At 38.9% G+C, this 13,640-nt stretch overlaps 2 protein-coding genes across 2 annotated transcripts in view; one reads left to right on the forward strand and one right to left on the reverse strand.

Annotated features, from left to right (window-relative positions):
- The window catches only part of SKAP2 (src kinase associated phosphoprotein 2), a 117,690-nt gene extending 111,469 nt beyond the window's left edge, over nt 1-6,221 (forward strand). Inside the window, exons 12-13 of the mRNA XM_069860249.1 lie at nt 4,334-4,435; nt 4,822-6,221. Of these exons, the coding sequence (XP_069716350.1) occupies nt 4,334-4,426 (93 nt within the window). The 3' untranslated portion in view covers nt 4,427-4,435; nt 4,822-6,221. The remainder of the gene's footprint in view (nt 1-4,333; nt 4,436-4,821) is intronic.
- NFE2L3 (NFE2 like bZIP transcription factor 3) overlaps nt 1-13,640 on the reverse strand; it is a 280,625-nt gene that overhangs the window by 11,321 nt on the left and 255,664 nt on the right. The window lies entirely within an intron of this gene.

The following is a 13,640-nucleotide window of genomic DNA, read 5'->3' on the forward strand; positions in this document are numbered from 1 at the left end:
TCTTTAGCTTGATAGGAGAGGCTACTTATTACGAACAAAGCTATAGATATGTTTTGCTTTTCAGTTTCAAAGTTTGCAGATCTTCAATCTGTACGTTAATATTACTTATTGTGCCGCTGGAGGAGGGCAGGAGGAAAATCTTGATTTCACACACTTTTGTTTTTTTTATAAATATACCTCCATTGTTTTCTTCAAGGCATTGAAACACAATGATGACTTGCAGCAACGCTTTCTGAAAAACAAAACAAATAAAAAAACCCACCCCAGAAAAACAAGAAAAATACCATATGTATTGAACAATAGGGACTAATTGCACAAGGACCAGATGTTCTCAACTTTTGCTGAAGTCAGTAGAAGCTAATATGGTGCAAAGCATCTGGTGATCCTCATTTACGCAGAGGATTTGCTCTAAAGGAAGAGTCTGTTTTGGAAATCCTTTTGTGTTTAAAAATTTGCTCTTCTTATGTATCAAAATTCTCTTCTATATAGTACAAAAATCTTGGATTTGTGAGATACCTGTAGAAGATGGTGTATTTCCACCTACTGTGTTTTCCCTAAGTGCAAAAACTGTTATGATCAGAGTCATGTGGAGTCATAGGTACACACATCAGTGCAGTCAGATTGGTGGGATGGGGATGAGGAGAAGCATCTGCTCACAGTGTGTTCAGTTGAGAGGTTTTAAGGAGCCTGTAAAACCTGATGGGATTTCCCCGGCTATCATAGCACGCTGAACAGAGTGTTTTGCCAGCGTGTTAAATGTTAAGTCATAACCTGTTCCTTACTGCCCTGTGAAATTACTTCACTTTGGTTAATAAATTTCTGCTGAGGGGGGAAAAAAAAAATCCACTCTGACAGACAGTGAAAACGTAGAAGTAGCTTAGAAGGCACGTGGTCATGTGTTAGGGTTGTTGTTTTGTATTAAGTGGCATAATATATTCCCCTGCCCTGGTGCTTGTCTCCCAGGGGTTGCGGTGGCCCCTTCCTCCCCCCAGCCCCTGCCTCACGTTGCCTGGTGTGGCAAACATGCTCCCCATCACATGGCAGAGCCGCCGCACGCTTGTGCGTTCTTCTCTGGCCCTGCCCCCCTCGCCTACGCCTCTGTTTGCCTTGGAGCAATTCATTTTGCAGTTATTGAATTTCTTCGGAGAGTTATTTTCATATGGCGAGCATCACAGCACCTCTGGATCTTGATAGCATTTCTACATAAGGAGAAAGAAGCTTTGTGTTAGTAATTACCTAACATTGTCAGGAGCTGACTGCAGGCCTCTTTCTAGTGATAACAGAATAACCACATAATGTAGCTTTATAGCACATGATTAATAGAAAATAATTACACATCCTACAAAGGGATGCAATATTTCTTATAAATTGACTACAATGGTTTCCTGTAGATTAAAGGACTCTTCATTATTTTATCAGTCCTTCTGAAGTATAGTCGCTTGCCTGTGTTAGCAGTGATGTTAAGAGCTGAATGCAGTGAGGGATACCAGATGGTAAATCCAGTGGTACCTGAGATTTGATGCTTGCAAAAGCACCGTGCTTCCCGACTCCTAAAAATTTATATAAAACCCCTAACTGTATTCATATCCTTCTGCATGTTAATCATTATTTCCCACAAACGTGGGCTTTAGACTTTTATTCTACACGTTGTAAGCAGCAGTAATAGACATGGACCTCACAACAGCAGTGTATTAATTAAGTTATATTGCTATGACGGAGTTTATAATTGATAACATTGATAGAAACAATACGTCAATTTGGATTTTGTGTGTGATTTCAAGAAAGGGCGAGGGGGGAATGCTTATGTGCCTGACTAGTAAGCGCTATTTCATGGTGCTAAAGACAGAAACGAGCGGTTAGGAGTTTAAAGAGAAATGTTGGTACTTTAATCAGTTTAACAGGGAATGCTATCTAATTATTCTAAAACCTAAGATTAAAGTTTTATATTCTTGGTAGCCAGGTATCTGCATTATATTTTTGTTCAGACTTCTATAGACTACAGATAGTTTAATTGGGATTCATGTTGCTCTTGAGACCCATGCAAAGAATAGTAATGTAAAGTAAAAGCTTCTGTGTTCCAATATTGTCTGTGTGTTATAATGGTTGCAGTGAATCCTTAAATTAGTTTACTAGTCTGTTACATCAACATTCATTTAATCTTCTTACTTAGCTTCATGCCAGAGCAGTAAGTGGTATGCTAGTAAGTAGCAAAACTCAGAAAGTTTTCAAAACAACAGCATGCTTTTAATTTTAATTTGAGGTATCTGAATTGTTTCTTTAAAAACAATAGTTTCTGAGTTCATGTAGCATTACTAAGTGGAACATTTTCAATGGATAATGTAGTCTGCAGGCTTTTTCTATGCCATTTGTCATATGCAATTTAATGATTGCTTAACTAAGCTACTTCCCTCATTTCATGTATTGTTTGTTTTTTTGGCTGATATCTAGCAAAACTTGTTTATTCACTCTTGTCAGTCACTCCATGGGTTCCATGTAACAGCTTAAAATCTTTTGTTGCTTTTTTTTTGGAGAGATTTATTGCTGAGATACCAGTAGTCTACGTGAGTACTGCTCCTTTCAGCAATTTCCCACTTCTGTTTAAAAATCCAGTTTGTATATTTAACTAGCGTATTGTGAGATAAAACATAGATTTATAAACAGGCTGATCTTAAATGTTATAAACCTCAGTGACAGAGTTTTATTTAGCCTTTAAAGGTTTGGGGTGTAACGTGTCCCCATGGGAAAGTTTATGAGCAGTTCTTAACTTCTGAGGAGAGCAGTTTGTACTGAAGATCAGGTTCAGACACCTCTACACTCAGATCAGACCCACCCCAGCAGTTTGTTCTGCAGTGGAAAGTGGAAGAAGGTGAAATTATTTTTGCAGATTTCTAATTTGTGTGTTAACATCATAAATGAAGGTTTTCTTGCTGGTTTTATATGGATTTTCTTTAAATCACACTTATTGCAGTATTTATGGATAGTAGGATAGAGTCTTTTAAATCACCGGTTCACTGTGAAGAGAGGAAGGAAATGTTTAATTAAAGACTGGTGTTCAGCCTTTCACAATAAGAAAATAAATTAAAAAAAAATAATAAATTAAAATAATAAATTAAAAAAGATTAAAAAAAGGAAAAAAGAGCCTGGGCCCACATGAAAGTGGCCATCAACAGGGCATCACTGTAGTTAAGCACAGGGAGAGCTGAGTATACTGAGCACCTCATAGCACCCTAGAGAACTCTCGACCAGGCCAAATATGCCAGCAGCAAATCATTATAGCTCCGGCTGTAATGAAACTCCATTAACCCTTAAGCTCCACTTTGCTATTTATAACTGAAAAACTTTATCTGCAGTCAAAATAATAGCTTATAGCGTCATCTCAGTAGGACCATTAATTCAAAATCCTACAGACTTTTGCTTTCCTCATCAGAAGAGCAGTCTAGGAGGAGGCAGATGTATGTGTATCTGTGCATTTTGTATTTTCCATGTTTGTTCCAAAGTAATTTCTGTCTTACTAATCATTCCATTTTGAATAGGGTCTCTGTTTTAATAATGCTTCGTTTGTAACTCAATATATGTGTGTGTGCAATTTCAGCTGTTACAATTTATTGAACCGCTGTTAGAATTGATCTTAAAATATTTACCTCATAGGAAAAAAAATTAAATTTGGAACCCACAATACTCTTCCTTGGTATTGCTTTTGGAAGATATTATTCCTTTAAACTATTATAATCCATTTTGTTTCATATTTATCTCACTAAGCCTAAACAAATTTCAAACAAAAGTACATTAGTCATCTGTCAGGTATATGAGATCTGTGGTAGAATTTTCTGCGAGCCTGAAGCAGTAGTAGACTTTGTCCGTAGAAAGTGATTATGTATTAGATATATAGTGTTCCCTTCCCATGTGAGTGAAGTAGTATTTAAAATAAGTTGATTATAGGTTTCTTAGAAATTTAGCCTTGTAATACTGAAAAGAATCCCAGCTGATTCTTATATGTCAACGTTGTGCTAGTAGATTTTAGTTACAAAGATAAGGATTTAACATGTGTGATGAATAGAGGATGAAGAGGTCAGCTATTTTTAGTAGGTGTTACAGAGAAGCGTGGCCATAATTAAGAAATTTTCCGGAGTATGCCTGGCCTTTTAAAAATTTAACTTCTGCCTTTGCCTAACTCTGCATGTGAAGGCCTCTAACAAAAAGATATAATGTTTTAATTTTCAGTTGAAATCATTATAACTGTATATAAGAGAAAGCATCCATAAGGAGTTGCATACAAAACTCTATTGCATTTATATCAGACTAAAGGTTAATATTGCATATTGTTTTCAATTAGGAGTACAATAGATTTGGCTGGTGGGTAGGAGAAATGAAGGGAACCATTGGCTTGGTGCCTAAAGCCTACATAATGGAGATGTATGATATTTGAGAGGCCTGGGTAAGTACATTTTAATCCAATCTTCTGTAATGGCTTATATGTTCCCTTGTTCTCTGTTTCATAAGTATTTCTTGCCTGGAACCTTTGTAGGAGTCCTGTTAACATACAGATTATAGCAAAATAAATTGAAGGTTCAATTAAAGCACTTTTTCTGGGATTCTGTATGAAATATTAAACCACGGCATACAAAAGATGATATATTTTATAACTGTATTCCTTTTCCAGATTTTTTTAAAATAAAATTGGTGTGCTTTCTAGTTCGTAATATGTGTGTATCTCTGTGCAGAAAACTGTGGGAGGAGGATAGATATTTGAACTGGGTTTGATATGTGTGTTTGAGGTTTTTTGGTTAATGATGAACTTTCAACTTCCCTCTCCCTAATCAGGAGAAATCTGCACTTGAAATCAGGAGTGGTGTGCAGCTGCTGTTTACAGCCCCGGTCTCTGAAAGAAGATGATTCTGCCATATATATTTTGTGGTTTCAGTGAATGTAGTCAGATCGTTGCCTTGTGTATATTAGACATTGAAAGCTGTAATTGATCATAATTCTGCAGAAATGTTCTTCTTTGCCACTTTTTATAGAATTGTAATGCTGGGAAGTGAAATAGATAGTAATTATCATATGGAACACAAGATAGTGCCTGTTGCTCTTAAGCACATTAGCAGCACTCTGTATTGCTATAGGTTTGTGTTCATTCAGGGAATTTGGCTGTGTTTTCCTGTTCCTCGGATTTAAAAACCGAAGCTGAACTTTGAAAGTATACAACTATTACTCAGTTCGTGCTGCATTAACCTTTTAGTGCTCACTGTGCATTTTGTGCAGCTTCCTAGGAAAATCAAGGGAACTTTGTGTGTAATATTGCAAATTTTCAGGGTATTCTGTTTCCAAATATTTTTGTATTACATTTTAGACAATGATTAATTCTTGTCATAGATTTAGTATTGTGTTATTAATTAATATTTTGTTACCACAAAATGAAGGCTTGATTCCTTTGCTGATGTAATAAAACCACGTGTGTGATGATACTGCCCTAATAACTTTCTGACTTGTAGATACGAGGTGTGTGAAAATTTGTAAAAAGAATGATTTTTTTTTTTGTCTGTGGTAGCGTGAAGTATTTTATCTGTACCTTGCAGATACTTTTGTGGGGTCAAATCTGGATACCTTGTTGGTGTGTGGAATATCTGAGAGAAGTTGTGCAACAGACATCTTCAGTTTCATGCGGGTTAATAACATCTGCCAGCTTCTTAGTGTCAAATACAGAACTTTGTGGCTAAAAGCATCAGTCGAAACATCAAAATATAAGTATACTAAAATACTTGTGCTTGTAGAGAAGGGTTGGGCGAGCTAGGGTTAATACTTTAAATCCCCTTGTTTTAGAGATGTGCTTTACTATTAGCATGCAAGATCAACTTTTTTGAATCCTCCCACACACTTGATTTGTGAGACCCTTAATCTGCCAAAGCAGCAGGTCAAGCCAGTCTGCGAATTGCTGAGCCTGTGCAGGTCCCCTTGTCGTTGCATGTGCTGTTTACGCTTCAGGCGGGCCCTGGAAACGCTGTGGGTTAAAAGGTAACATTAGTCTGAACTCTGAATTAGATCCTTTCAGTAAACTAAGACGTTATGCTTTATATTAGCTAATGTGCAGTACTTGATGGCACATGGGATTCTAATAGGAGTCAAACAGGGTACAGAGGTTTTTTTTTTGTTAAGAGAAACAGTCATTGAAATTGATTCTGTGTGTTATCAGCGAAGCATTAAAATGATAGATTATAGTCTTCAGATCTTTTACTACTTTAATTTATCAAGTGTACTTGTGGATTGTGTACAGAATGCGAAGCGTTACTATCACAGCTAGAAAAGCTCCTTCCCTTGTTAACACAGCAGCGTAATAACTCTACCCACCCAATTGCCTTTGTCTTAATTATATAATTCTGAATTATGTAATTTTTTTTGGGAGTAAACCCCCTCTCTTGTTGAGAAGGGAGCCTTGGTTTGGGAGGAGGAGGCCGGGTCCCGGAGGAAGGGTAAGCGCTGCCTCCTGCGCGCCTCCTGCGCGGCTTTTGCGCGGCTTTTGCGCGGCCCCTGCGCTGCGCGCCCGCGGCGGCAGGTGGCAGCAGCTTTTCACAGCACGGGAGGAGCCCGAACGCCATTCCCCCTTCCCTTCCACGGATTTTCCAGGAGAGGGAGTCCTTCCCCAACCGATGAGTAGCGGGGGTGCCGAGCGCTTTCTCTCCTGGGTGGTGGCAGCGAGAGAGAGAAAAGCGCCTTTTGTCTGCAGGTTCGCCTTGAGGTATCACCCCCAGCTCAGTGCAGAGAGGAGGGGGGCAAGAAAACTGCCTTAATATTCTAGACAAACTGCCTTAAAACTCAAACCAAACTGCCTTCACGCTCAAAACCCGAAAGATGTCCTGAAACTGGCTTGAAGTGCTTCAGAATGAACCAGCGATGGGCAACGGATGAATTGTTCGCTTCAAACCTGTACAAATACCATCCCCTCTTTTGGATAAGAAACCTCTGCTGATGCTACTTAAATAAAACTCAATCGTAGAAATTGCTGATTGATTTCTTTTCTTTGTTTACTTAGGTTTCCATGAACAGTAAGCCAGATAATTCTTGAAAAGGTGATTGCAAGTCATATTTTGTACAGCGTTTTACTTGATAATTTGCTCTGTTCTGGGTTTGTACTATACTGCCATTAGATCTTACAATAATGTTCTACTCTGCAAATTTTTAAGGTTCAAATAAAGTTTAATTGTTTGCAAACTGTTATGATGCTAATAATTCAACAGCCTGCTGTGTTACTAATGAAATTACTTTGTTATGATTAATTTGGAAAATAGTGTGTTGATTGTAGTAATTAAGCACAACAAGGTGAAGTAAATGATTCTAATGCCATCTGGCCTCCAGACTGAATGAAGAAATGAAATGGGGCTGTCATTTGAATTTATTCAGAGAAGTAAGGGTAATACAAATGCTTTTTATAGCAGAGGCACCCAGATATAATCATACCACTCTACAGTATTTTTTCATGTATTTCTGTGTACAGATGACTAGTTCACATAGTTTTCCAGTATCCATTTAGGATATATCTCTTTCTGCGTCCTGTTATTAATTATATGTACTAAGGGTAGTGTATGCACTGGTTCTTACATCAGAGAGATCTGTGGATGAGATTGAGAGAAGTGATGTACATCAACTTACCTTTTGCTGCCTCATTATCTATTAATGATAAAAACTTTTTTTGATTGGAATTAAACTGAACGTGAATGCTAATTAAGGTCTTATTCTATATTCAAAGCTGAATGCATAAACTTTGTTCTTTTTGGCTCTGCAGTCTGAGTATGACACAGCATTAGAAGGAGCATGATGAATACCCCTTTAGAACCTGACCCAAGACTGTTGAAACTGAGAAGCTGTTGAATTTGGTTGCTTCTGGATCAGGCTTTCCGAACAGTAACTCAGAAACAGGCGATGCAATCTCGAAGTACCTTTTGCTGAATACTGTTTGTACCTTATCTGAAAGAGATGCAATTATTTCCATAAGCTGAACTAAACAATAGAAAGGCATGGTAGCTAAAAGGAATACATTTTTTTATCTCAGGTAGAGCAAAATGATGTTGCAGCTGTAGATCAGAGTGCTGGCTTGATAAAGTTCACTGGGATCTGTAGGAAAGTTGTAAAATATTAAAACATGGTGTGGAAGTACCCAGGGAGATGACAATGGTAGGCACTTCAGCTGCATGATGTTTCTCTCATCTGTCTCCCTCAAGGTGATGAAAAATTTATTAGTATGTAACTATTGGAATGAAAGTATGCATGGAAACCTTCTAAACAACTTTCCACTTTACAAAACACAAGGTACTGATAAACTGCAAGACCTTCACTTGGCAGGGCTTCTCTGAAGCTGGCATTTCTCAGACAAGTGTCTGCTTAATTCCATCTTTATTTAGCAAAAACTGATACTGAGCTCAGTGAAAAGTGCTCTGCCAAATTTGCATCTGTGTTGTAGAGTTTGTGTCCTGCTCAGCATCCCTTGTCTTACAGTGAGGCATGAGCACCGACCAACTTCAAGCTATGGACTTAAAACTGTGGATTCAAGGTGGGTCTAAGCACAGTATTTCATGCTTCTGGAATGAAACTGTGACTTGGCTAATTTCTCCTTGCAACAGGAAGAAGGGAGGTTGAGATGGTGACAGGATGTGTGGGTCAAAGGGATGCTGCTTTTCTTATCCAGTTGTGCTGTGCCAAGGAATATACATATATTTTCCCTTTAAATTCTAAAGCGGATCAGGCACTGATAAGCCATGAATCATTATATCAGCAGTTTTGGATCTAGACAACTCTGTTTCTTCTTCCTGGAATTTTCCTTAGTCTAAACTTCCACACAAGAGAAATTCACAGGGAGCTGGGTTTAAAGCACAGGAAAAACCTCCGTACCTGAAGGCTATGCCAGTACGAGTCAAATTTAAAACTGGAAACGTCAGCTTCTTCCCAGCTTTCTGGGAGGAACAAGACCTTTAATTAACAGGAAAAACTTAAAAATCCAAGATGTTGTGTTGCAGCAATGTGTGAGAGAATAAAATACAACAGTGCAGGCAGTTTGGGAAGAAGAGCTGCTGGTAGATGAAGAGGTAGATAGTTTGAAATGCCACTAAAACCTAATCTATCTCTATTAACTTTCTGCTGTAGCAAACTGATGTGTTGGAATTTTTATCCTAAAGAAGCCTCAGCCTCTCACAACCTGTAGAACAAACTTCCTTTCACCCTCTATTGTAAAGTGAGTGCTTCTTTATAAAGATACTCGATGGCTAATGAGCATTTTACAGCAAGACTTTAAAGTTTATGCTGTGAGATGAAAAAAAAAATTCCACATTCAGTTACAGTGGGAGGATTTATGGTGGCAGAACAGAATTACCAGTTTGGCCACTTCCAGTCTGCCGTAATTGCTTGCATATTTGTAAATAGTGCCATGGGATTTTTAACGGCCACAGGCAATTGGGATTTTAGTTTTACAACTCGTGCTACAAGACAGGATATGTAGCGCCACAGAACTGCCCCCCGTGCAGAACTGCCTGGCTTAAAGGAAAAAAAAGTATTACACAGGATCATTATCAATCTTTCAAACACCAGCAGCAGGGAAGTGTGGCTTGGCAGGCTCCCACCCAAGAGCTGACATGGCCCGATGCTGCTTTTTAATAGTCAAATCTAATAGGGTCAGCATGAGAAGAGCAGAGCGCAGACAGTCTGACGGGTGTGGGCACCTCAGTTTATTCATTGGCCGTCTTCAGCCTCTGAGACTTATTTCAGTTTGGAAGGGAAAAGATGAAATCTGTAAACAGTCATGTGGCACTAGGGAAGCAAAGGGACCTTTTTCCTTTTCGGCTGCTCTCTTCGGAGAGGACTGCTATTCTTTCCTTATATTTAAATTAAAAGCAACCAGGCATGAATGCACATATAGGTGTGGGAAGGAATATGTTTTATTATAATTACTTACAATCATATTTTGATGCTGATTTCTCCCTTCTAAAAGGGGGTTATGTCTGCGCGCTTCTAATAGCCACACTACTATAGAAAAATGGTATTTCTAGCTTTTAAGAAAAATCTATTTCTGGTTGTTTAAAGGCTCTGTTCTAGTGACTTCTCTCTTGTCCTACATTTCCCATCATGATAGTACTTTTAGTGCATTATGTTAGGTGTCTCTTATCAAAATCTGTGTGTCTTTTGTGACACTTATTTTTGTTTGCCTGTACCAGTAAAATATTCCAGTCATATTTTTGGCAACATCTGTTTCTCCCATTTTCAAACTAGTTTTGAACTTAAGGTATTAGAGCACAACGAAAGGATGAGGTAGGTAATCTATGCATTTAGATTTCCATTACTTAACAAAAAAAAAAAAAAAGGCAATCCACATTACCAGTTACGAGAACTGGTTTGGAAGGTCTATAAACTAACCAGGTTCCTATCCATGCATTCTTTTTTGCTTCTGAGACCGGCAAATTATAAATGATGTGACTGCTTAACCATTTCTAGACTGAGATTACCTATTCAGCTACTTACTGTCTTAGATGGCCACCCAAGGTCACCTATAGGTCATTATCGACTTGTGACCAGAATTGCTTTCCCTCTAATGTATCTAGCACTGCTTTGAAGGCAGCGTTCGGGAAACAAGCATCTTCTGTCATGGGCTTTGTAAATTTTCAGGAGGTAAGCGAAGATTAAAAATGCAGAGGCATCATCCAAAATGGTCTAAGTTGGACTCGATGATCCAGTGGGTCTCATTCAACCTGGTTATTCTATGATTCTATGATTTAAACTGTGTTTATGACTTGCATTTCTGTAAATACTCTGTCTTCACTGTACTCCCACGAAATTATGAAGAGGAGAATGTGTACCATGAGGGATCTTCCTGGAACATCAGATTTTTACAGAATTAGGTCACATTGATGTTTCAGGTGCAGGCCAAGGTGCTTGAGAGTATGAACCTGAATTGGTACAATTGGTGGCCTGTGTCAGACTTATGCAATTAGTGGAGAATGAAGACCTGCGTGGCTGGCCCCTCACTGAAAACTGGTCCTTATTGATCGATGTTCAGTGTTATCTTGGACACTTCAGCTGTGGTGTTGCTAGTGAGCTTCTCTAGGAAGTTCACTGAGCTAGCAAATTTATGCAAGTGTTTGCCCATCAGGTGTAGGTCAGGGTTTTGATTTACAGCCTGATATGACAGAACACCACATGAAGCTGTGATGTGACGCGTTCCTATTTATGTGGTCTCAGACAAGCTGATGGTTGTAAGAAGCAGCTTGGGGCCACAAAGGGATTTCATCATACCCGTTTTCAGTGGAATTCTGTTTTGAATGTTCTGGTTGATGTTGCCTCATGCAAAATACCGTTGCTTAAATCTCTAAACACTTACAACATTGGGAATATGCATTATAGTAGTTAAGTCTCAAACTGACCAGAGTGACTCAGAGATCATTGAACAGAGTACTGACCAGCTACTGAGGGTGTATTTACTTCATTTTGTGAACAGTGTTTGATTATGAATTAATTGTGATAATTCAATTATTTCAATAATTTGGTCTAGCTAACAATAACAGTAGACATACTGTTTGCTAAGTGTATTAACTGAAATTACAGTAGCTATTCAGACTGTGTTCATCATAATGCTTATTAGCATCTGCCCTTCCTATGTCTGTGGGCTCTTGAATATTCTGCTCATCCGAAGTATTGTCATTTCTGCTGGTATTAAAGGAAAAAAATTGAAATGTAGGCAGTTGTCAATGACACAAATGTCTTCTGTCTTTTCCACTGTCTGCTTCTTGAAAACAGAGTCAGTTCTGCATGTACAGTTTGAAACAAGGGAATGTAGCCATGTGATTTCCCCTTAACCTCAGTGAAAGTTATGGAGATAGTTCTTAATTTAGGGGTGCAGTATTAACTCCTTATTGACAATAGTAAGCATCCAGTCACATAGTTCCCTTGGCTTTATTGGAAGCGCTTCTCAATCTTACTCATGTGAAATACAGGATTTAAAATCGTTAGTGTTATGGGAAACTAATTATTGTGATTTAAGGGACACCCCTAACCATGAGCTAGCCACCTGGATATAGATGGGCAGTTTTTCTGTGAAGTATTTCGTGATGTTTAAAATCACTGTGTGTTCAGCACTTAAGCACAGGGAGTATTTTGAACACAAAGTGAATGGCTTTGGTCCTTCTTACCTCCAGCTGCCCAGAGAAGATCTCGGTGTAAGATAGTTCCTGTAACCAGATGGAAGTATTTTATGTGTTACTCATTTTGAACTCCCAGTTCGCACGCTGATGGTCTGTAGGCTCTGGGCTGACGTCTGATTGATTATGCAAGGATTAATGGGGACTTACTCTTCCGAAAACATTGCAGGTGTGCCAGCTGTATGCCACCATAGTGAAAACTTGTGTCTGACCCTCTCTGTTTCATTGTTCCCTCGCTTTCCCTAGCAGACCTAAATTGTGTAGGGGCAGATATTACTGTCTTCAGCAACCTTTACTGTAGACAGCTGTCAACAGCAGATGAGTGCCTTGGCTGTGCCTCTGTACTTTCAGCCAAAGAGTAAGTGTATAATGATGAGGATTTATTCTGTTATATGAATATACTGACACAGAATTATAACATATGTATATGGGCCACTGACAGTCCCCATGTCTCCCCGTATATACTATTTTCTCTAGGCCAAATTTATTGCTCTCATAATTAAGTCTAATCCTGAGGACTTAATGGAGTTGCACGTTCTGAAAGTAGCAGGAAATACAGCTCTTGCCTAGCTAGGAGCCTGCACAGTGTCTGCTCCAGTCTGCCTGGGGTGTAATTCCACCCCTTCAGAATGAAGGGTGGGGGACAACAGGGCATAGCTTTAGAAGAAACTCCAGACTGGTAGTTTTTATCGTTTGTTCCATCTCACATTAGGAATTCCTGAGTGACCTTTTGCTCGCAGTAAGGCTTAAACTCCTAGTTTGCTAAATAGGATCGTGTTAATCATCAAATGACACCAAGAAATAACAGGCTTACATTGCTCCCACACAGAGGCAGATTAGGCAGAAGGTGAAGCTTTCCAATGGTGAGGGCAGCAAAACATTGGGGTTGGTTGCCTGGGGAACTTCTGTGATTTCCATTTCCAGAGGATTTGGAGAACCTGCAGGGAATGAACTCACCTGCTAGGAATGACTGAACCATGTCGATTCCTGCCCTGGGGTTGAGACATGTGCTAAATGACCTCCTAAGGTCTGTTCCAGGCCAGTTTTCTGCAATTCTGTAAGTCAGCGGTGAGCTGACACCACTTTGAGATGGCAGAATAAATAGAAGTCTAATCTTAGTTTTCCTTTGCCTGGTATACTAAGAACGCCACTGCTCTGTAGGTTCATGTGTTCCTCGTCCCTTTTCAACTTCATAAGCTCCAAGCAGGAGCCAAGTACACCATTTCACTCACAACAAGCATATTAATTAGTTAACCCAGCAATTAATTTGGCCCACAATTAGTTTATTGCAAAAAAGCTAAAGGCTTCTTTCAAGTATCATGTACCTTGCTTTGCCTTAAAGCGTGTTTGGCTGTACCAGGTGTTAAACCAATTTTGAGTATGTGCAATATTACCTTGATTCTAATTGCTGTGAAAAGCATTTCACTCATGCATTTTTTAACAAAACAGCTACAATTTCAAATTATAGCC

The sequence above is a fragment of the Phaenicophaeus curvirostris genome, chromosome 6 (genome assembly GCF_032191515.1).
Source record: "Phaenicophaeus curvirostris isolate KB17595 chromosome 6, BPBGC_Pcur_1.0, whole genome shotgun sequence".
NCBI lineage: Eukaryota > Metazoa > Chordata > Aves > Cuculiformes > Cuculidae > Phaenicophaeus > Phaenicophaeus curvirostris.